Genomic DNA, 22,180 nt, shown 5'->3' with positions numbered 1-22,180 from the left:
TAACAACAGACTGAATCAGCTTTTGTGGGATGAAGACAGCCATGATGGATATAGTTTCATCATTTTATAGATTGACTGATTGATTCATTTGAAAAGGGCATTGCAAATAATGCACTTTTGGTTTGCTTTAACTAAACTGTACAATTAATTTACTTAACTTTGGTCTCATTCAGTGGAAAGTATATAAACATTGAATCATTTTTGTAAACACAATACAAAATATTGGAGTCACTATCAAATTAAGCCAGAGTAAAATCCTAAAGTTTTTCAAAGTTTCCTTGCTAAATCTTGAAAGGAGCACTGAAATAATCTTAACCTAATAATCAATCCCTAATTTTGTTTAAAACAGCCAGTCAATCTTCGTTTAATTTCAGGAAAATTTACATATATTCAAATACACTAAATTCTTTTACTTTCATTGAGTATTATTTGGTGTTACCTAAACTGCATTTTGATGAAGTACAATTGTCTATACAGAATCTTTCTAGCTATAATTCATTTACACAAGCCAATTGTCAGACTGTCAAAAATCGAGGAAGCATTCTCAAGTGCAGTGTGTAAATGTTTGACAAAATATCTCCCTATGGGCACCCAACATGTGAAACATCATTGTCAGTTCTGTGGGTCAAATCTTTAACAATAATATTCAATTATTTTACCTTCAAACTCATCTAATACTTCTGCATGTTATTTCTTCAACACAGATGGATTCTTAGGGGAAAGCAGTAAGGCCAGTGGGATAACATGCTAGCATGGTAAATGTACATTAAAATATGCAAATTTAACATTTTCTCAAATTTCTCTCTACCATGTGCAGCTTACTTCTTGCATTTCTGGGTTGCTTTCAAGATAATTGTATAACTGCACAAATTTTAAAAATCTATTGCTTGTGCATGGGCTTGTTAGTTCCACAAACTATGCACTTCAGTGGCTACACAACTGCACGCCCACATAGTTGAGGGAGAATAGGAGACTGATTCAGTGGCAATAGAAATAAATACACAACCAAATTAAAAAATTAAAAATTAGTGTGCTCACTTTCAGCACTCCATTTTAACTATTATCAATGAAATGGTTTGCTTGCAGGTCAAGGCCCAGTTATCTCAGCTAGTCAGCTGACGTGCTGGAGATGAATGAACCCCAAGAAAAATATGAATGGTTGAAAACCAGCATTAATACAGTAACAGCTGGGGTCTAAATCTATCAATTTTGCCGATTTCAAAATATTATAATTCACTGTCTTGCTATATTGCTCCTAACAAAGCATATATTGTTTGCAATTTTAATAATGTAATGAAATACCAAACCACCTTTATAGCATTCATTATATTACTATTCAAAATGTAAGAAAAACTTTAATTTTCTTTGAAAAATCTAGCTAAATCAATTACATAATTTAATGATATGAACTTTAATCTTCCTGATAGTGGTAAATGTGCCTCAACAATTCTTCTAAATGAATAGAAATAGTGCAAAGCATGAGTCAAAAACGCTATGCTTCATGCATTGAACTGCTATTCAATATTCCCATTCATCTGTTTTCATGTCTAGATAATTCAGAATATTTTGAGCAAATTTCACTGCTTGTTTTCTGGCAACCTTAGCACCATCATTCCCTCGGGTCTCTACTGCATCGAGTGCTAGGAGTTGCTTTGTGAGCATTTCTTCCAGTCTCATGTAATTCTTGTCTGTTCTGTCTCCATCAAATGACAATACCTGCTTTTGAAATTCTGACAAATCGCTCAGAACCTGCCATATAGCTTTCTGTGAAGGGTGTTCATCCCTAAGTTGCTCTTCCATGTTTGCTCTCTTCGCAAGCGTCTCTTTCAGGTCAACATAAGCTATTACAGCCTGCACATCAACTACAGCTCTTCTCCTAGCTTCACGGATACATGGATTTTTGCCAATGTCTACTTTATCTAATTCAGTAAGAACACTTTGCAGTTCTCCTTTTGGTTTGAAATGGAGGTCAGAAGCATTTTCTAGTTGTAGCAGCTGTTGTTTTAAATGTGCCGTCTTCTTCCCTATTTCTTCTATCTGTTTGATAGACTGATTTTGTGCTAGATCGTAACTACCTGCAGCCTCGCCTTCTGATTCAATCTCCAAGTGTTCGAGTAAACAATTGATTTCATGCACTACACGTTTCCGATAGTTTCTTGCTTCTGAGTGCCCAGCCACATCGATTGCATCCAATTGCATTAACAATCCTGTGAGAATACGTGAAAGATGTGCACAGTTCTCCAAGGTATTCAGGTTCATAAGTAGGCCAATTACATCCCATCTTGCTTTGCTAACTTCACATAAAACAGAGTTGATCTTGGGAACAGAAGGGTGTGTATCTGCAGACAGAGGTAAAGATAAGGCTTGCCGACCAATACAATTGTCAATGATGTCCTGCAGTGCACAAATCTTGGTCAAAGCTCGATATCTAGCTTTCCTCAAGCTAATTTTTCCTCCTGTTTTCACCTGTGTCAGTTGAAATATAATTTCTTGGATGCGCTCAGCAAATTCCTCAGTTATCAAACCCCCAGCTGAAGATAACTCATTGGTAACCAACTGTTGTGCATCACTGAAGACCTTTTCCACCCTCAGACGTGATGGATGAGTTGCAATTTGCTCTAACTCTTTGAGCAGTCCCTCCACATCATTCACTGCACTTCTTCGGCCATGCTGGATGTCAGGCTTGCCATCAGTGTCTACTGCATCTAACTCAAACAGCATCTTGATCAAAGTGCTCTCCAGGCGCTTGTATTCTCTATCAGACTGTGTACCACTGAACGAAACTACAAGTCGCCTAGCTTCATGGATTCCCTTCTGAATTTCTTGGATTCTAATCATGGAAGGATGTTGTTGACCCATGGCCATATTCCCTTTTTCCCTAATGAGTCATAGTGTGTCTGAAATTGAAGCAAAACATGTTGGTCAGGTGTCATTTCTTGCAATTAGACCTAAACTTTATTCATCATTGCCTCCAGAATTCAAGTATTGTTAAGTGGAAGGTCTGTACATTGGCTTCTACTCCATCTATGCATTTATTAAATATGTTAATACATCTTTTTTGTTTAAACAGAAATTGTAACACTCAATTAATTAACCAAGCATTTGACTTTCATGTGGCAAAGCAAAATTCTGAGGCACAATTCTACCAACAGAATCTAAATTTTGCAGTGACTTTATTTGAGATTTTAAAATGCCACAAATACTTTAGAAAAATGTTGTTTTTAAAAATCAATTGGCTGTGCTCATCCTTAGAAGTGTCTGTGCGTTATTTAAGCTGCAGTAGGCAATGCATACATCATCTCCACTTCCTATCCCTTAGCCAATTACACAGTTACCACATTATTTTAAAAATATAATTAACACAATCTCTATTTTCTAAAGGTATTGTCAAATACTTGGGAAAATGCATAATTATATGTTACCTTCAATCCGCTGTTACTGTCAACAGGTCAATCAGGTTACATCGATAGAATTCACTGTCTACTAATGATGAAGCTAAATGAGAAGCACTCCAACGTTCTTCTCTTTAACTATATGTCAATATTTCATTGTTTCCCAGGAGAAACTGAACCAGTGCAATTCATCTTTCACCTCTAAACCCTATCAGATAAGATAATTGAATATCATTATTTATCGCTGCTGAAAATATGTTGCTGGTTAAAGCGCAGCAGGTCAGGCAGCATCTAAGGAACAGGAAATTCGACGTTTTGGGCACAAGCCCTTCATCAGGAATCACCACTGATCATTTACATAAAACTGTTTGGACTCAGAAATTACATTAGATTATATTGTATTAGATTAGATTAGCTACACAGAAACAGGCCATTTTTGGTCCAATAAATCAATGGTGATATTTATGGTCCAATCAAATCACCCCAGAATCTAAATATACCATCGTTACAATCTATTCATTGCCCTCTTATGTTTGCCCAGATTCGCCTCAAACATTTAAGACAAGCTTCAACCCATCCAGCGGTAATGAGTTTGACATTTTGTTAAGAGATGAGTGAAGAAGTTTCTTCTGAATTACATATTGGTTTCCTTGGTGACTAATTTATATTGATGGTCTTTACTTGTCCAGGAGAGGAAATATTCTCCTCGTATTTACTCATTCAAAACCTTTCACATTGTTTAAGATTTCTATTAGATCACACATGAGCCTCTTTCTCCCCCCAAGAGAGAAAAGATCCAGCCTGTCAATCCTTTCTTGATGTGCATGCCTGTACACCAGGTATCATTCTTGTAAAAATTCTGTGCACCCTCTGCATTCTTTCTATAAAATGTGACCAGAACTGCAAGGTCATATAATTGAGGTTTAATGCAGGTTTAGCATGACTTTCCTACTCTGTTTCAAAGAAGAAATCATGTCTGACTCAAACATTTACTGTTTATCTCTCCAGAGATGTTACCAGACCTATAGAGTTTCTTCAGCATTTTGTTTTTATTTCAAATCTCCAGCACCTGCAGTACGGCACAGTGGCTAGCACTGCTGCCTTATAGCACCTTGGGCACCTGTCTGTGGAGTTTGCACATTCTCTCAGTGTCTACGTGGATTTCCTCCAGTGCTCTGGCTTCTTCCCACTATCCAAAGATGTACAGGTCAGGTGAATTGGCCATACTAAATTGCCCATAGTGTTAGGTGCATTAGTCAGGTGTAAATATAAGGTAGGGGAATGGGTCTGGGTGGGTTACTCTTTGGAGGATTGGTGTGGACTTGGGCTAAATGGCCTGTTTCCATACTGTAGGGAATCTAACTAAAGTATACTGTTTTTAATAGAGCTCAATGCACTTGTAAAAATAAATGATGTTGCTAATCTGAAGTGCAAATATTAGTGAATGGTGTATTTGTATTCAAATTATTTTGCTTCTCTACCCAATAAATAATAAGTGACTTCCTGTTCTTCCAAGCAAAATATACTACCTCCCATTTTCAAGCAACTATGTTGAACTATGCAGGAAAATCGATGCTTCAGGAAAAAGCCCTTCCACGTAGATACTGGGAGAATGTGCAAACTCCACACAGACAGGCGCCCAAGGTGGAATCCAACCTGAGTCCCTGGTGCTGTGAGGCAGCAGTACTAGCCATTGAGCCACTATGCCGTACTGCAGGTGCTTCATTAGTTTTCCTAATGTAAAACTATTTCATTAGGAAGGGCTTTTGCTCGAATTGTCCTGCTCTTCGGATGCTGGCTGACCTGCTGTGCTTTTCCAGCACCACACTAATCTAGACATACAGCATAACCATTGTCTATTTTCTTTACCCTTCTCAAAAAAAATGGTAGGCTAAGAATGATTTTCACTTTGGAAATCTATCAACTATTCATTATAATATTTTTAATATCTAGGTGGTTCTTCTCTCCTTTAGTGAGAATTCAATATTTTTCTTTCCACTAATGTTAAACTGGCTGACCTTTAATTCCCTGGATACGTATTGTCCCACTTCTTACATAAATGAATAACATTAGCTTTCTACTGGCTCACTGGCACCTTTTTCTATTGAATTATTATGTGCTATTAATATTGTCTCTGCCCTAGATACTATTAGATGTAGATGCAATCCATCCAGATTAAGGGTTGTTTTAGTGTCTTTATTCAACAAGTACCTTTGATATTTTAATTGCACTTATTAATCATTTCTGTGTTTTAGTCAGTGTTATGCCTACCTGTTCAATCTGCCTGGTAAATGCCAAACCGAAGTAATTATTTAACATTTCTGCCATCTCTTTACTGTTACTATTCTCATCACAGCCCTCCTTTTTAATTGAGGTGAAATTCAAATTCAAATCACTACTGAATTACATCCTTTGATACTTAAATTTCAAGGCTTCTCTTAGCCTTCCTAATTGTTTTACTGATTTATCTACTACGTTCTTCAAATTATTTTCTGCTGTCAATGCTTTTAAAGGTTTACCTATTTTCTTAATGCTCAATTATTCTGTTACATTACTAATGTTTAGTTTGCCCTTGTCTTTTAGAGAAAGATACTTCTTGCATTTGGTTAAAACTTTTTAAATCATTCCCAATTTTCATTCTATAATGTTATTTTCTAGTATAATAAACTGTTCTTTATTCTTCCATGGGATGTAGGCATCACTGGCAAGGCAAACATCGTTTGCCACCTTTAAATGCCCTTGAACTGCTACTTCTGAGGGAAGTAAACAGCATTCTTGAGGATCTGGAGACACAAGTGATAATGTGTGGCCAAAGATGGAAGATGCCATTTTCCAAAGGACATTAGTGAACAAGAAAGGTGTTTTGAACAATTAATTACAATTTAATGGTCGCCAAAGCTGCCACTTTTAATTCCAGGTTTATTATTAAATTTAAATCCCACCAGTTGCCATAGTTGAATTTAAACATGCCTATCTGCATTACTAGTCTGGTGAAATTATTGTACCACAATCTCCCATTTTATTTGCTCAAATTCTAAAATCAGCTGTTTGCCAAGCTATTAGTTTTGTTTTTTTTAAAATCATGTTTATGCCTTTATTTATTATGGTTACTATTGTTTACATGTTCTTCTATTTTTGCTTCTCTTACCTGCTTTGATTTAGAGTCCATTTCCAAGACTGAAGAAGATTGTAATCATATCTTCTTGCTACTTGTTTTTGAGCTTTTCTGAGGAACTCAGGATGAATCCCAACAAAACAGCAGGATCTTAAGTGATGGCAGTCTATCTAAAGCATTTTAACCATTTTTATATTTTTATCTCCTCCACTGCAAATTTAATTATATTTTGTGTGCCTAATTGACCTTAACATTCCTTAAACTATACTTATATTCTTTGTGTTAATATCTTTCTTGGTTGTCTTTTATGTGAGCTTTCATGGGTTGGTTGTGGAACAGCTGGGTGCATTGTCATCTAAGAAAGAAGGTTGAGAGTTCATGTCAATAAAATGTGGAGCTGGAAAAAGCACAACAGGTCAAGCAGCATCAGAGGAGTGGAAATTTGACATTTCAGGCGGGACGCTTCATCAGGAGTCATACTTCAGGACTTAAACATAGAACTAAAATCATGAGAATACTTCAGAGTGGTAGTGAAGTATTGTGAAGGAGCCATCTTTCAGATAAAACATTAAACCAACTCCCTGTCTGCCTCACATGGATATAAAAGACCTCACTGCACTATTTCAAGGAAGAGCAGTGGAGGTACTGTTGGTGTCCTGGCCAATATTAGTTCCTTAATCAGCTTTCAAAATGCTAATTAAACAGATTATCTGCTCATTATCACACTGCTGTCCAATGCAACTTGCTATGTGCAAACTGGCTGTAACATTTTTTATATTGGAACGACACTTCAAAATACCTTAATAGCTGTAAAGCAGTTTCTGATGTTCTGTGGTTGTAAAAGATGCTATGTAAACACAAAGTTTCTTGTTTTTAACCCACAAATTTCTTCAAACCATTTGTATCCATTTTCAATTTTTTTCTGCACTCTGTACTCTTCCTGATTTTGTCATGTTTTGTTTTTTTCTGTTGAATTGCAATTTCTATTTCCTTTGCAATTCAGGAAGCTCTAACTTTGGATTCCTCATTATTTCCTTCTAATGGGAATATGATTGATTTATACTAATATTGAGGCCTGCCATTGCTCAGTTTCTGTTTACTTAGACAATATTTCTTTTCATGTTCATAGATTAATGGAAATTGGCTCTCAGTCAGTTGAGCAGTTTAAATATGGACTTTAAATTTAATCATATTATGATCACTATTACCCAATGTACTTCCATACAGCCCAGCTTACTTGCACTCATAAATTCCTTAGAGCTAAATCGAGCACTGCTTCTTTTCTCATTATGCTAAACACTAATTGAATGTGAACAGAACTTTCGATATTCTTTCCCAACATGCCCCTTATCCTGTGCACCTGCAACCCTGCCCTCAGTCAATATTTGAGAAAGTGAAATTCTCTACTATTCCTGTTTTTTTCTAAACATTTCCTTGAAATTTTCTGATAGATTTTCTCATTTATTTCCTTCTCACTAATCAGGGTAAAATTAAACATCTTCAAAAGAAAAGCCCATTTTCAGTTGCTTAACCATAACCAAACAAATTCAGTCTTTGAAGCATCCTTACAGATGTATTAGCTCACTGGAGATTTGTAATCTCCATCAATGCTATAAACATGCCACCCATAAATCTAACCCATATTAAGTAAGGAGTGTGAAACTATCAATTGTCATATACACCCATGCGGGTTCATTAATACCCTCCAGAGAATGAAGTACATCATCTTTACCTGGTCTAGCCTAATCTGACTCCATACTCATAGCAATGCAGTTGACTCTTAACTGCCTTCTGAAAATACTTAATAATCTTCATAATTCAAAGGCAGTTTGGGATGGGAAACAAATACTAGCCTTACCAGTGGTATCACATCTACAAAAGTATTAAAAAAATCAGAATTTAGTACTGGAAACAACTTAGAGACAACCCTCTTTGAGTTTTTGCACTTTAATTTTTTCTGAATTCCACAAATCTCTGTGTCCAGGACCTCTTCCTTTTCCTACCTATGTCACTGGTTTCATTGGAAATCATAACTTCTGATTATTTTCCTCATCTTTAGAGGATGTCTTGCAGCCAATGATTTTCAGTAAAACTGAAAACGTGCTATGGAGTTCTTGTTAGGCTATACTTGGGCGCACTACATCCTGGTGTTTCTAACTCAAGCAATCATACTTTGTGAAATTGTTGAGTAAAGTCACAAGGTTAATCACAAGTGTTACAGAACAGAAGGAGAAACGGTAGGAGTATCTTGCCACTTCAGGTTTGAACATGACAACTGAGCACCAATCTCTAAGCTATTAAATAGTCCAAGTTAAACCTGAATCAATACTTCAAAGTTTACTGTGTAAATACAAGTGAACTAAGAGATCAAAAACAAAGAGCAAGTCTCAATGCTTTGTAGCAAAAAAAATTATAAATATTTACATATTTGTCAGAATAGGAAAGAGAGTAGAGTGGTATGATTGTTCATTTTTTTACACTGGTCAATTGAGATAACCAAATTGCATTCCTCATCCTCACTTATTTTATGGTTTTGAGATGAAAATAAATTCTATAAATGCTTTGCTTTGACACAAACATCATCAATAATGATGAACAATTAAAGAGCAAAAATTAATCTTCTGAAGTTATACCTTAGCACTTGTTTTTAGTTTCTAATAAATGATAAATACAATTGACATATGTTTACTGTATTCGGGTTTCACAAAGATTTAAAACTCCTGCAGTATGGTTCCATTGACAGGATCCAATTTCTGTTGTCCTCTTCACATGTCAGCTGTCGCTTACTTGCTGGTAATGCTTGCACCTATGGTGGGTGGTATGTGATTCAAGACTTGACACCTGAGAGATTTCAATACATAATTTAGGCTGCCACTTCAGTGCAATACTCATGGAGGCATTTTCATTTCACTAGGATGTTAAACACAGCCTTCATCTGAGATTATCAGATCTCACAAAACATCCCACTGCACAATTCAAAGAGCATGAAAATTATCCCAATGTCCTACCTAATATTTATTCCTCAATCAATAATAAGGCTGCTCATATCGCTACTATTGTGGGAACTTTGGTGTGCAAATTGTCTATACTACAATAATGACAACATTTCAAATGTAGGTCATTGGCTATGAAGCCCTTTGTGACATCCCATGGGTATGAAAGGTCTAAGTGCTGTATTGGTCATGAAAGTGACAAGCAGTAAGGTATTCAACACATCGGGGGCAAGTTTAATCATTCACATTTTTCAGCCCCAAATGAGACTAGCTGTTTCAGGAGATGAGAGTTTCTCTGGCTGTATTGCCCAATATCACAAAGAGCAGCTAAGTCATGGAAACTTTGAATGTCATTTGCAAGAACAAAAGGCTTTACATAATCTCTAACGCTTGATGGATAGAGTCACTATATGCAAGTAACATTAGTATCACAGCAATGCCATTTCAAAGAGAAAAACCACTTTCCCTTCACATTCAAAGTCATTGCCATTGCTGAATTTCCCACTATACCAACCCAGGGTTTACCTTTGAGATGAAACAGAACTGGACAAGTTATTAAATACTGTGGCTACAGTGACAGATCAGAGGCCAGGAATTGTGTGTCAAGTGAGGAATTCATGTGGGCATTGGATGATTATTTTGATAAACATACTGTACAAGGTTTTAGGGAAAAAGCAGAAGTAATGATGCTCATTTAATGAGCTGGTGCAGATGGATGGGCCAAATAGCCTCCTTCTGCATAATAACACTTCTGTGAAGTAACTCATCTCCTGACTCCCCAAAGACCTACAAGGCACAAGTCAGGAGAATGATAGAATATTGTCCAATTGTCAAGAAGATTGGCATCATGAAAAACAATCTACTTGATTGGCACCACATCCGTCACCGTAACCATTCAGTGGAGCACAGTGGCAGTAGTGTATATCAGCTAAAAGGTGCATCGCTGCAACTTGCCATAGCTTCTTCAACAACATCGCCCAACACTATCTGCAAACTTCCCTCAAAGTCATACAGCAGCCTGACTTGAAAAGATATTGCCATTCCTTTACCATCTTTAGATCAAAAATCACAAAACATTCTCCCTACAAGAGTCTGAATCTGTACCTACACAAAATGGTTTGTAGAGGTTCAAGTAGGGAACTCACCACACCACTTTTCTCAAAGTAAACTAGAATGGACACTAAATGCTGGCCTGGCTGGCAGTAATTACATCTCACCAATAAAGAAAAATTGATAAGACTTACAGATCTGTGATGTCTGCTTAAGGGCAACCTTAAACAAGCCCTTGGAAACAGATTTATTGCAGAGTGAAGATGCATTGATTTCTAACAAAAGTTGAGGCACGCTATACATATGAATGTAGCAAACGTAATTCTATGTTGCTAGGCAATTTAGATCATAGCAGCTCTATTATTTCACTGATGATATCATAATAAAGCAAATACCACTAAGTGACAAATAAGTGGAAAAGACAAGTATGAAAATTACTTGAAAATCTTTGCCAACGCCACAGGATAAGAGCTGCAAAAAGAAATGCAAATGCAATCTGGAAACTCAGCGGCGGCCTTTCCATCTACCTCTTACTTAATGGGGAAGCAATGGCTATTTACATCATTCCAAAATCCAACCATGAACAAAACCACCAGTGAACTGCAGCTGTAATTTCTGATTAATAGGAGTGATATTTGAAAGAACCTTTAGATTATACTGGAAATAGTAAGATTTTTAAAAAATGTGTTCCAACAATTTTATTATTTCAAATAGAATCCGGTACTGTTTACATAGGTTTGGGTGGGAGTACCCTTGGGATGTTGGCGCCTGGTCTGAAACGTAGAGGGGGACTTCGGTCCTTCCTGGCCTCTCGTGAACGATTTCTTACCACTTTACTGTGGATGGCACAGCTGACACAGTAATGCAATTTCACATAGAGCTTGGGCAGCACATATGCATCAAAAACACTGGCGTCTGAAATATCTCGAACTGCAGCAGCCTCCACGATGTTGCGGATGACAAACTTCTTAATGGCTTTGTCTTTGGGGATGCAGCGAGCGCAGTTTGTGCATCTGATAGGCTGGACATGGCCACGGCCCTTCTTGGCACGTCCAGCATTCCTTCGTTTCTTAGTCATCTTCAGCACGAGTCACCCCTTACTATTTTTGAGAGGGAAAAAAATGTTGATTTGACAAATTACTGCTCATTTCAGTATTTAACGAACAAAATGCTTTCTGAAACGTATTCTGCCCAACCTCACTGAGATAACTGTATAATTGCCAATTTTGTGGCAGATTTCTTGTCATGACTTTGCTAGTTACCTCAGTTTTAGCGTCAGGTCACTAGCTACTTTAATTGGCTATTCCACTTTGACCTTGTTGTCCTTAGCTGCCTGAGTATTGTCCCATTTAATTGAGACTTAAGGAGCAGCACCACATTTTTCTACTCATCATTTCACAGCCTTAACGTTAAGCCAACGCTGTAGTCTGCACTCTGAATATCTATCTTCATGCAACTGAGATTCATAGTCGTCTGCCCTATTGTTATCCTTTCTTTTTATACATCCTCTGATTTCATCTATTTTCCCTTTTCTTCTGACCATTCACAATACAATACTATTTAGTTAACGAATTACTCTTTTCTTCCACCTTATCAGTCACTTTTCAGTTTTATACCTTCCCTGCTCTCTTTTGCTTAATTTCATAATTGTTTAAAAATGCTTCACCTCTATCTTTCAATTCCAATGAAAGGTCATTGATGTAAACTAGATTGTACTTCCCTCCCCAAAGTACTTCCTGGCTTGCTGAGTGCTTTCAGTGAAATACAAAAATGCAATCCTGTTCAGTTCTGCTAACCAAGATACAACATTTAAGTCAGAAATTGTGCAAAGAGTCAGGAGGCTAAAATATAAAGTGACAGAACTACATTTTGAGTAGTCATAGAGATGTCCAGCAAGGAAACAGACTCTTCGGTCCAACTCTTCTATGCTGACCAGATATCCCAACCCAATCTAGTTCCACCTGCCAGCACGGCCCATATCCCTCTCAACCATTCCTACTCATATTCCCATCCAGATGCCTTTAAAATGTTGCAATTGTACTAGTCTCCACCACTTCCTCTGGCAGCCCATTCCACATATGTACTACCCTCTGTGTGAAAAAATTGCCCCTTAGGTTTCTTTCACATTGATTAGACTTACATTGATTAGACTTACAGTGTGGAAACAGGCCCTTTGGCCCAACAAGTCCACACCGACCCGCCGAAGTGCAACCCACCCATACCCCTACATTTACCCCTTACCTAACACTATGGGCAATTTAGCTTGGCCAATTCACCTGACCCGCACATCTTTGTGACTGTGGGAGGAAACCGGAGCACCCGGAGGAAACCCACGCAGACACGGGGAGAACGTGCAAACTCCACACAGTCAGTCGCCTGTCGGGAATTGAACCCGGGTCTACAGGCGCTGTGAGGCAGCAGTGCTAACCACTGTGCCACCATGCCGCCCACATATTTCCCCTCTCACCCTAAACCTATGCCCTCTAGTTCTGGACTCACCCCACCTCACGGAGAAGACCTGGTCTATTTACCCTATCCATGCCCCTCATGATTTTATAGACCTCTATAAGGTCACCTCTCAGCCTCCAATGCTCCAGAGAAAACAGCCCTAGCCTATTCAACCTCTCCCTATAGCTCAAATCCTCCTACCCTGTCAACATCCTTGTAAATCTTTTCTGAACCCTTTCAAGTTTCACAACATCCTTCCAAGACCAGAATTGCATGCAATATTCAAAATGTTGCCTAACCAATGTTCTGTACTCAATACTCTGACCAATAAAGAAATGCATACCAAATACCTTCTTCACTTTCCTATCTAACTGCAACTCTACTTTCAAGAAGCTAAGAACCGGCGCTCCAAGGTCTCCTTGTTCAACAACATTCCAGAGGACCTTACCATTAAGTGTAGAAGTCCTGCTAAGATTTGCTTTCCCAAAATGTAGCACCTCACATTTATACAAATTAAATTCTACCTGCCACTCCTCAGCCCATTGGCTCATCTGATTGAGAGATTAGAAAATCCTGGACTCTTCAGCTCTGACAGATGGAGCCAATAACAGCAGATACTACAGAGATGTACATAATGCTAAGTGAAACGGAACAAGTAAACACTGTCAATTATTTCAAAATACATGAAATTGCTGGAAAAGACATGCATTGAAAGAGTGCTTCTCAAAACCTTTGGACGTTCAAACTGCTTTATAACCAATCAAGTACTTTTGAAGAATAATCATTGCTGTAATATAAAAAACAATGTAGCCAATTTGCATACAGCAAACTCCCACGAAAGCAATGTGATGATGTTCAGAATCTTTTTAGTGATATTGATTCAAAAATAAACATTGAACAGAAATAACTCTCCTGCTTTCTTAAAATAGTTCCATGGAATTTATCTCAGAAAACAGATAAGAATTTAATATATCATGTAGAAGATCACACTTCAGGCTGTGCAGTCTTAAAATGTAGATATTGGAGCAGAAGTCAATCATTTGGCCCATTGAATCTACTCTGCCCTTAAATGAGAACTGATGTGACAAACCTTAACTCTATTTTTTTGCCCTTTCCCTATACCCCTTTTTATTGGTTGAGCTCAGCCTTGACTATATTAACTAGTCAGCCTCCACGGTCTCTGTGGTAAAAAAAACTCTCAGAAAGGCAATGTGGAGTAGGCTTGAATTTTGTGAAATCCTACAGTAGGACGTGAACTTGAAACTTTCTGGCTTGAAGGCAAAACGGCTACTAGCTGAGCCACAGCTAAAACTTACAAGGGCAAACCAGCAAAAGACAAGTTTCTGTTTAGTATTATTTTCACGATGAAAACACACATTGTTGGTCAAGCCGAGACATTAGAGCGAGAAACCCAGGTCATTCAAGGGCACTCAGGTGAGGAGGGGGGGAGGAGGTCAGTGTTGAAGGACACAGCAAACAATAAAAAGAAAATGACCAGCTTTCTGTGATCGTTAAATTACTCAAAGCAATTTCCAACCAAATGAAATACTTTTTGAAGCACAGTCACTGTTGTAATGTAGCAAATGCAGAAGCTAATATGTGCACACCAAACTCCCTCACAAACAATGACAACATAATCTACTTTATTGATGTTGATTGAGGGACAAATACTGGTCGGGTCAACAAAAGCAATCCCATTGTGCTTCTTTATAATAGTGCTATGGGACATGACTCTCTCTGTCATGCATTGCAGCATTAGCCTTTACGTCTGTGTTCAGCCCTGGAATGGGACTTAACCAAGAGCCTAGTAATTCAGAAGCAAAAGTGCTACCATCTGAGCCATGGCTGACATCATATGTTTTTCCTCATCCATATATTTCTGTGTAATCTTTGGGAAAATGCAGGCAAGGTTCTAGTCTGCATACATTTTGTAAACAAGCAATGAGGTACAGTGTGTTAGCAGCTATACTTTAGGCAACTGATCACAATGAATTTCACCAAAATTATAGCTCAAAGAATTACCAAACAGTCCAAAATTAATTGGGAGACAAACTAAAATAACAGGTGCACAAGTGTAATTTAAAAATGATGTCTGTTACAGTTCTATCTACTAAACCTGACCTCCTATTGTCAATTTTCCCATGTATAGTACATCAATGTGTTCATTTTATTACTGGAATGAATCTATGCAAACTTGCCATGCAAAAATTACATCCTCTCACCCCTGGTGGTACTGCTAAGACTTGATTTTGCATCTTCCAGCTCATTAGAATTATTCAGTTCATCTTGCCTGTTTTCTGAAAGCGTTTATTCGAATTAGTCTCATCCGTTACTACTTACCTAGAGTCTAAGAATCCTTTTCCTCTTTTAAACAGAGATATAATTACCTTGTAAAATGTACCAACAAATCAGCATTCATTATTTTTGCAGGAACACATTCCACATCATTAGCACTTGTTGACTACAATAAATTCTCATCTTGCCCCAGAAATAGTGAAGAAACTGTGACTTTGGAGAAGATTTGTAGCTCAGATTCTAAGTTTGCTTGTTGAGCTGGTAGATTTGTTCTCAGACGTTTGGTCACCATGCTAGGTAACTTCATCAATGAAGCGAAAGTGAGGACTGTAGATGCTGGAGATTAGATTTGAGAGTGTGGTGCTGGAAAAGCACAGGTCAGGCAGCATCAGGGGAGCAGGAGAAGCTGCGTTTTGGGCATAAGCAACATTATCAGCAAGCTTTCGATGGTGTTCTGTTCCGCTTGCTACTTATCTGTCTTGGTCTGTTGTGGTGGGTGATATCACTTCTGGTTCTTTTTTGAGAGGTAGGTAAATGGGGTCCAAATCGATATGTTTGTTACTGGAGTTCTGGTTTGAATGCCTGGACTCTAGGAATTCCGTGTATGTCCTTGTTTAGCTTGTCCCAGGATAGATGTATTATCTCAATTTTGAATGGATGTCGCTCTTCATCTATGTGTATGGATACTAATGATATATGGTCATGTCTTTTGGTGGCTAGTTGGTGCTCATGTATCCTGGTGGCTAGTTTCTTGCCAGTCTGTCCAATGTAAAGTCTACTGCAGTCCTTGCAGTGTATTTTGTAAATGACGTCTGTTCTGCTGGTTGTTGGGCTTTTAAATTCAGTGTGTTCGTAGGTTTGTGGGCTACCATGATGCCTAGGGGTCTGAGTAGTCTGGTTGTCATCTCCGAGATGTCTTTAATGTCTGACAGGGTAGCTAGAGTTTCTGGGCGTGCTGTGACTTCTTGTTTAGGTCAGTTGTGTAGGAATTGGTGGATTGCGCTTATCGGGTACCTGTTGTTCCTAAATACATTGTACAGATTATTTTCCTCAGCATCTTTTAGTTCCTGGATGCTGCAGTGTGTTGTGACACATTTAAATAATGTCCTGATGCAGCTTCGCTTATGCTGCAACACACTGCAGCACCCAGGAACTAAGAGAAGCCGAGGAAAAACACCTATACAACGTATTCAGGAACAGCGGGTAGCTGATAAGGGGAGTCCGCCAATTCCTACACAACAGATCTAAACAAGAAGTCGCAACATGCCCAGAAACTTTAGCCTGCATACATTAAAAACATCTTGGAGATGACGACCAGACTACTCCAGCCCCTAGGCATCATGGTAGCCCACAAACTTACCACCACATTCAAACAGGTCCTGACGAATTTAAAGGACCCTGTACCAACAAACAGCAGAGCGAATGTCATATATAAAATACACTGCAAGGACTGCAAAAAACATTACATTGGATAGGCGGGCAGGAAACAAGCCACCAGGATACATGAGCACCAACTTGCCACCAAAGGACATGACCCAATGACCAGTGGTATCCATACACACAGACGAAGAGGGACATCTGTTCAACTGGGACAACACATCCATCCTGGGACAGCTAAACAAAGACACACACGGGAATTTCTAGAGGCCTGGCATTCAACCAAGACTCCATTAACAAACAAAAGAGAAAATGCTGGAAAATCTCAGCAGGTCTGGCAGCATCTGTAAGGAGATAAAACAGCTGACGTTTCGAGTCTAACTGACCCTTTTATCCATTAACAAACATTGGACCCCATTTTCCAACCTCTCAGAAAAAGAACCAGAAATTATATCACCCACCATAACAGACCAAGACAGATAAATAGCAAGAGTGACAGAACACCAGAGCTTCATCGGTGGCTCACTGATTATGTTACCTCGCATGGTGACAAAATGTCTGAGAACAAATCTACAGCTCAGTGAGCAAACGTACAACCTTAAGTGAAGAAACCAACACTATTTTGAAGATTTTTAAATTGCAGTATGTTAAGGTAATTACTGTAAACTGTAAGACAAAAGGACCGAATGTATGACTTCAAAGGGGATTGAATTATTCTGGTTCATTTCAATTCTCCCTGCTCTCTAATATTGTTTTGAAACACTAGGTCAACACGTCACATGCAATAGGAGAGTCACATACATGTGTCCTAGAAACATGCACTTACATAAATATCCACAATTTGGTTTGTACAGCAAGAGGAGATTAAGAGTTTGAAATCATTCCCAGGATGAGGGTGTAGCTGACTAGGCCAGCATCTATTGCCCAGAGGATAAATAGGGTATTGCTGTGGGCCTGGAGTCACACGTAGGCCAGACAAAGTAAGGACAACCAGATGTGGCCAGACTAGGCATGGACAACCAGATGAGCTGTCAATCAACAATGGTCATCATTACACTCTTAATTCAACCATCTGCCATCATTGGATTTGAACCTGGATCCCCAGCATATTCCTGGGTCTCTGGATTAACAAGCAAGTGAAAATACCACTAGGCTATTGCCTCCCCTGGGGTGCAGGGCCACATTTTGTGAGCTTAGCAGAGCACTGGAAAAGTACAATAATGTCAGGTGAGAATGGAAGGATTTAATTCAACTCTATGACTTTCAATATTTGTAACATTCTAATATTCTAACAATCCAACATCTGATTTGTGCATTGATAAGTGGGAACAGACACGTTTAAGGATCTAATGTATGCACAGGCAACCATAAGTTCCAAAGCTCATGAGAAATTGGAGCAAGAATAATCATTTGACCCATCAAGCCTGCTCTACCATTCATTAGGATCATGCTTGGATTGTGGTGATAACTCCATTTCCTTGCCTATCCACCACAATTCTAATTCAAGTGTCAATTTAAGATCTGTCTAACTCATCCTTGAATATATTCATTGACCTAGCTTCCACTGTTCTGTGGAAGTGAATTCTAAAGATTAATGACCCTCAGAAAAATACCTCATTTCTGTTATAAACAGGGAGACCCTTTATTTTGAATCGCCCCCCCGAATTTTAAATTTTCCCCATTCCAGATGGGAGACATCATCTCAGTATTTATGTTAGAATGTCATGTCTCAACAAGATAACCTTACAAATTTTAAATTCAAGTGACAACAGGCCCAATCTGCTCATCCTTTAGTCAAAAGGGTGGTACAGTGGCTCAATACTTAGCAGTGCCAGAGACCTGGGTTCGATTCCAATCTCCCATGACTGTTTGTGTTGAGTTTGCACGTTCTCTCCATGCCTGTGTGGGTTTCCTCCCACAATCCAAAGATGTGCAGGTTAGGTGATTTGGCCATGCTTAATTGCCCATAGTTCAGGGATATGTGGGTTGGGTGCATTAATCAGGGTTAAATATAGGGTAGTGGAATAGGTCTGGGTGGGATACTGTTCGGAGCGTTGGTGTGGACATGTTGGGTCAAAGGGCCTATTTCCACACTGTAGGGATTCTATGAAAAGATATCCCTTTCTTCCCAGGAATCAGTCTAGTGAACCTGTTCTGAATTGCTACCAATGCAATTAAATAAGGAGATTGTAAGTGCGTCAAGCACTTCATTTCAATTTCATCAATGCACTGTATAGTTGTTGCAAGACTTTCCCACTTTTATACTCCAATCTAGCTTAGCTACAAGGGCTAGCATTCATTTGCTGAATTAATTGATGTACTTGCATTCTAACTTTGAGAGATTCAGGATACCTAGACTTCTATTGTTTGCAGCTTGCTTTCTCCAGTTAAATAACAATATTCTGCTTTTTTTAATTCTTCCTATTAAGTGGATAACTCCACACTATACTCCATCTCTTTATCTATGTCTCTTTGCTTAATCTTTGTAGGCTCCTCACAACTTGTTTCCTCTCTATCTTTATATCATATGAGATACTTTAAAAGCTTCCAGATCAAAATAAGCATCTGCATTTATGTATCCATTTATTGTTTCAGTCAATGTTGTTGCATTGCATACCGCATTGCATTTATGGGCCTTAGCTATGCGAAAACCAACTGGCATTTTTTTTCATTACACAAGTACAGTTTAAAATTACTTCACTGGTTGTGTGGCGCTTCAGAGCACATTGACATTATAAAAACCATTATCATCAATATAAGTAAAAGCAAAATACTGCAGATGATGGAAATCTGAAATTGAAAAAAAACAAGCTGGAGAAACTCAGTATGTCTGGTAGCATACTTTGTCTGGGGGCATAGCTTTAAATTAAGGGGTGGTAGGTATAAAACTGATGTTAGGGGTAGATTCTTTACTCAGCGAGTCGTGAGTTCATGGAATGCCCTGCCAGTAACAGTGGTGGACTCTCCCTCTATATGGGCATTCAAACGGGCATTGGATAGGCATATGGAGGAAAGTGGGCTACTGTACGTCAGGTGGGCTGGGATCGGCGCAACATCGAGGGCTGAAGGGCCTGTACTGCACTGTATTTTTCTATGTTCTATCTATGAAGAGAGAAACAGAGGCTGAATCCCATATGATGCTGCTTCAGAAGAGTTTGGATTTCAAAGAGTCACTATTAATGCAAGTTGTTTCCTTCCTTGAAATGCACTTAGTTTTGTTGGGAACTAGTCATATCACCAAATAATGCCAAGAGAATTCTGGAGAGGATTTAGTGAGGAAAGGGCCTGATCAAGCAGTGAAAGACTTCAATGGAGTGAGGTCAGTAGCAGGGACCTGGTTTTGATTCCACCCTCAGGCAACAGTTTTTGTGGAATTTGCACATTCTCCCCATGTCTGCATGGCGGGATTTTCTCCAGTTTCTTCCCAGAGTCCAAAGATGTGCGGGTTTTGTGGATTGGCCATGTGAAATGCAGGGTTATAGGGATAGGGTAGGGGGTGGAACTGTGTGACGTTCTTTGGACTCGACAGGCCGAATGGCTTTCTTCAACGCTGTAAGGATTCTAACCTATGAAAATGCGTAGCCAAGTAATTATCAAAGAGCTGGATCCAGTTCCTTTAGAGAAGCATAAGCTAGTGTGGTGGTGGGTGGGAGGGAAATTTGCTTAGAATATTGAAGTTTCAATATTACTTACAAATATATCATTTCAATTCTGCAGATTAGGAAGTTCTACTTTGGTAACAGGTTAATCCTTGGATGGTTGTAAAGTGAGATGGGGAATGATCAATGAGACTTGGGTGTCCTCATGTACCAGTCTCCGAAGCAGGCATGCAGGTGCAGCAGTAAAGAAGGCAACTTGTGCATTGGCCTTCATTTGAAGATTTGAATACAGGAACAAGGATGATCATGCTGCAGTTATACAGGTCACACATTGAATAGTAGTGCAGTTTTTGTCTCCTTATCTGATAACACTTATGATTGTTATTGAGTAAATGCAGTGAAGGTTTACCAAACTGATTCTGGGATGATAGGACTATGAGGAGAGATTGAGACAGTTAGGATTGTATTAACTGAAGTTTAAAGGAATGAGGGGGGAAAAAATCTCATAGAAACCTATAAAGTTCTAACAGGGCCAGACAGTGCGGATGCAGGAAAAATGTTCCCAGTTTTGGAAGAGTCCAGAACCAGAGGAAATATTTCTTTAACTAGACAGTTCATTTTCACAGAAAGTAGTAGAGACCAACATGTGTTTCAAGGAGATGGATATAGCTCTTGCAGCTAGTGATCAAGGTGTGGGAGGGTATGATTGGCAGGACTAGGGTACTGAGCTCAAGAGTGTGGTGCTGGAAAAGCACAGGTCAGGCAGCATTCAAAGAGGAGAATCGACATTTTGGGCAGGGCTTTTGCCCAAAACATCGATTCTCCTGTTCCTCTGATGCTGCCTGACCTGCTATGCTTTCCCAGCATTCGCAGTCCTCACTTTCGCTTCAGGTATTGAGCTCAATGATCAGCTGTGAGTGACAGAGAAGAGTTGAATCCTGCTTTTATCTTCTTTATAACCAGAGATCTTGCATATAAAATTATATAAGGCTAGAATTAGTTAGATGATAGGTAATTCTTCTTCCCAAGAGGACTATTCATTTAGGCAACAAATTATAGGCTTACGGGTGCGTGCTGTACATCATGTAAAAGGGCTCCATCAGATAGTTCCTGAACAGAGTGTCACAGTAGCTCTGTAGTTCGCACTGCTGCCTCACAGTGCCAGGGACCATCCAGGTTGTTTGCAGCCGCGAGCGACTGTATGGAGTTTGCACATTTTCCTTGTGTTTGATTAGGTTTCGCCCCGGTGTCCAAAGACGGGTTGGTTAGCCGAGTCAAGGAGGTGGGGGGTGTTTATGGGGAGAGGGTGGTGATGCTGGGTCCGGATGGGATGCCCTTCGGAGGGTGTGCAGAGACTCTATGGGCCGAACGGTCTCTCTCCGCACAATAGGGACTCCATGAGTGAAAATCAAAACAAAACAGGAGGGATACTGAGCGACACCGTCCAGTTTGAAATGGTATACCGGACTGGTGTGGGTGGTGTTAGGAAATATCTCTCTTAAATGTGTCGTGCCTTCACCAAGTTACACGAGTTTAAGAAATCACTGACCGTGAAACAGCCAACTGACCCTAATTTCGCGATTTAATCTATAAGGGGTCAGTGCAGCAAAAACAAAACTGTTGATATGAGGCGGCCTTGTTCACACAGGTTCCGAGGGATCTGTCAAACGGGCCAGGCCGCATGCGTCAATCCGACAGAGCGCGTGCCTTAGACTCGCTCCCAAACCGCGCGCCTGATTCAACACACCGAACCGGTACGAGGAGACGAGCTCACTCCCGGTCAACCCCACCAGAAACTCCTTCTGGATCCTTCCACTCACCGACAAACTCCCGAACAGGTCGCTTCTGTGATGAACGTTGGCGAGGAGTTTCCGACCGCGCACATGCGCACACTCAATCCCGGCAAACCGC

The 22,180-nt window shown here is 39.3% G+C and overlaps 2 protein-coding genes across 2 annotated transcripts; both read right to left on the bottom strand.

The window, feature by feature from the left end:
- Positions 1-1,415: 1,415 nt before the first annotated feature.
- On the bottom strand, positions 1,416-22,166 carry bag5 (BCL2 associated athanogene 5). Its single transcript, XM_060828480.1, has 2 exons — positions 22,090-22,166; positions 1,416-2,897 (listed from the first exon to the last, which is right to left on the bottom strand). Exon 2 carries the CDS (start codon positions 2,863-2,865, stop codon positions 1,519-1,521), a length of 1,347 nt encoding a protein of 448 aa, XP_060684463.1. The 5' UTR covers positions 2,866-2,897; positions 22,090-22,166; the 3' UTR covers positions 1,416-1,518.
- On the bottom strand, positions 11,278-11,628 carry LOC132818199 (small ribosomal subunit protein eS26-like). Its single transcript, XM_060828976.1, has one exon. The coding sequence runs from the start codon at positions 11,626-11,628 to the stop codon at positions 11,278-11,280; it is 351 nt and encodes a 116-aa protein (XP_060684959.1).
- Positions 22,167-22,180: the final 14 nt, after the last annotated feature.

The sequence above is a fragment of the Hemiscyllium ocellatum genome, chromosome 8 (assembly GCF_020745735.1).
Source record: "Hemiscyllium ocellatum isolate sHemOce1 chromosome 8, sHemOce1.pat.X.cur, whole genome shotgun sequence".
NCBI lineage: Eukaryota > Metazoa > Chordata > Chondrichthyes > Orectolobiformes > Hemiscylliidae > Hemiscyllium > Hemiscyllium ocellatum.
Note: the sequence above shows the minus strand (reverse complement) of the source record. Positions and strands in the feature narration are given on the sequence as shown.

What these genes read in the sequence shown, in the direction of transcription:
- bag5 (XM_060828480.1), bottom strand. Translation starts at nt 2,865, where the DNA reads ATGGCCATGGGTCAACAACATCCTTCCATGATTAGAATCCAAGAAATT.
- LOC132818199 (XM_060828976.1), bottom strand. Translation starts at nt 11,628, where the DNA reads ATGACTAAGAAACGAAGGAATGCTGGACGTGCCAAGAAGGGCCGTGGC.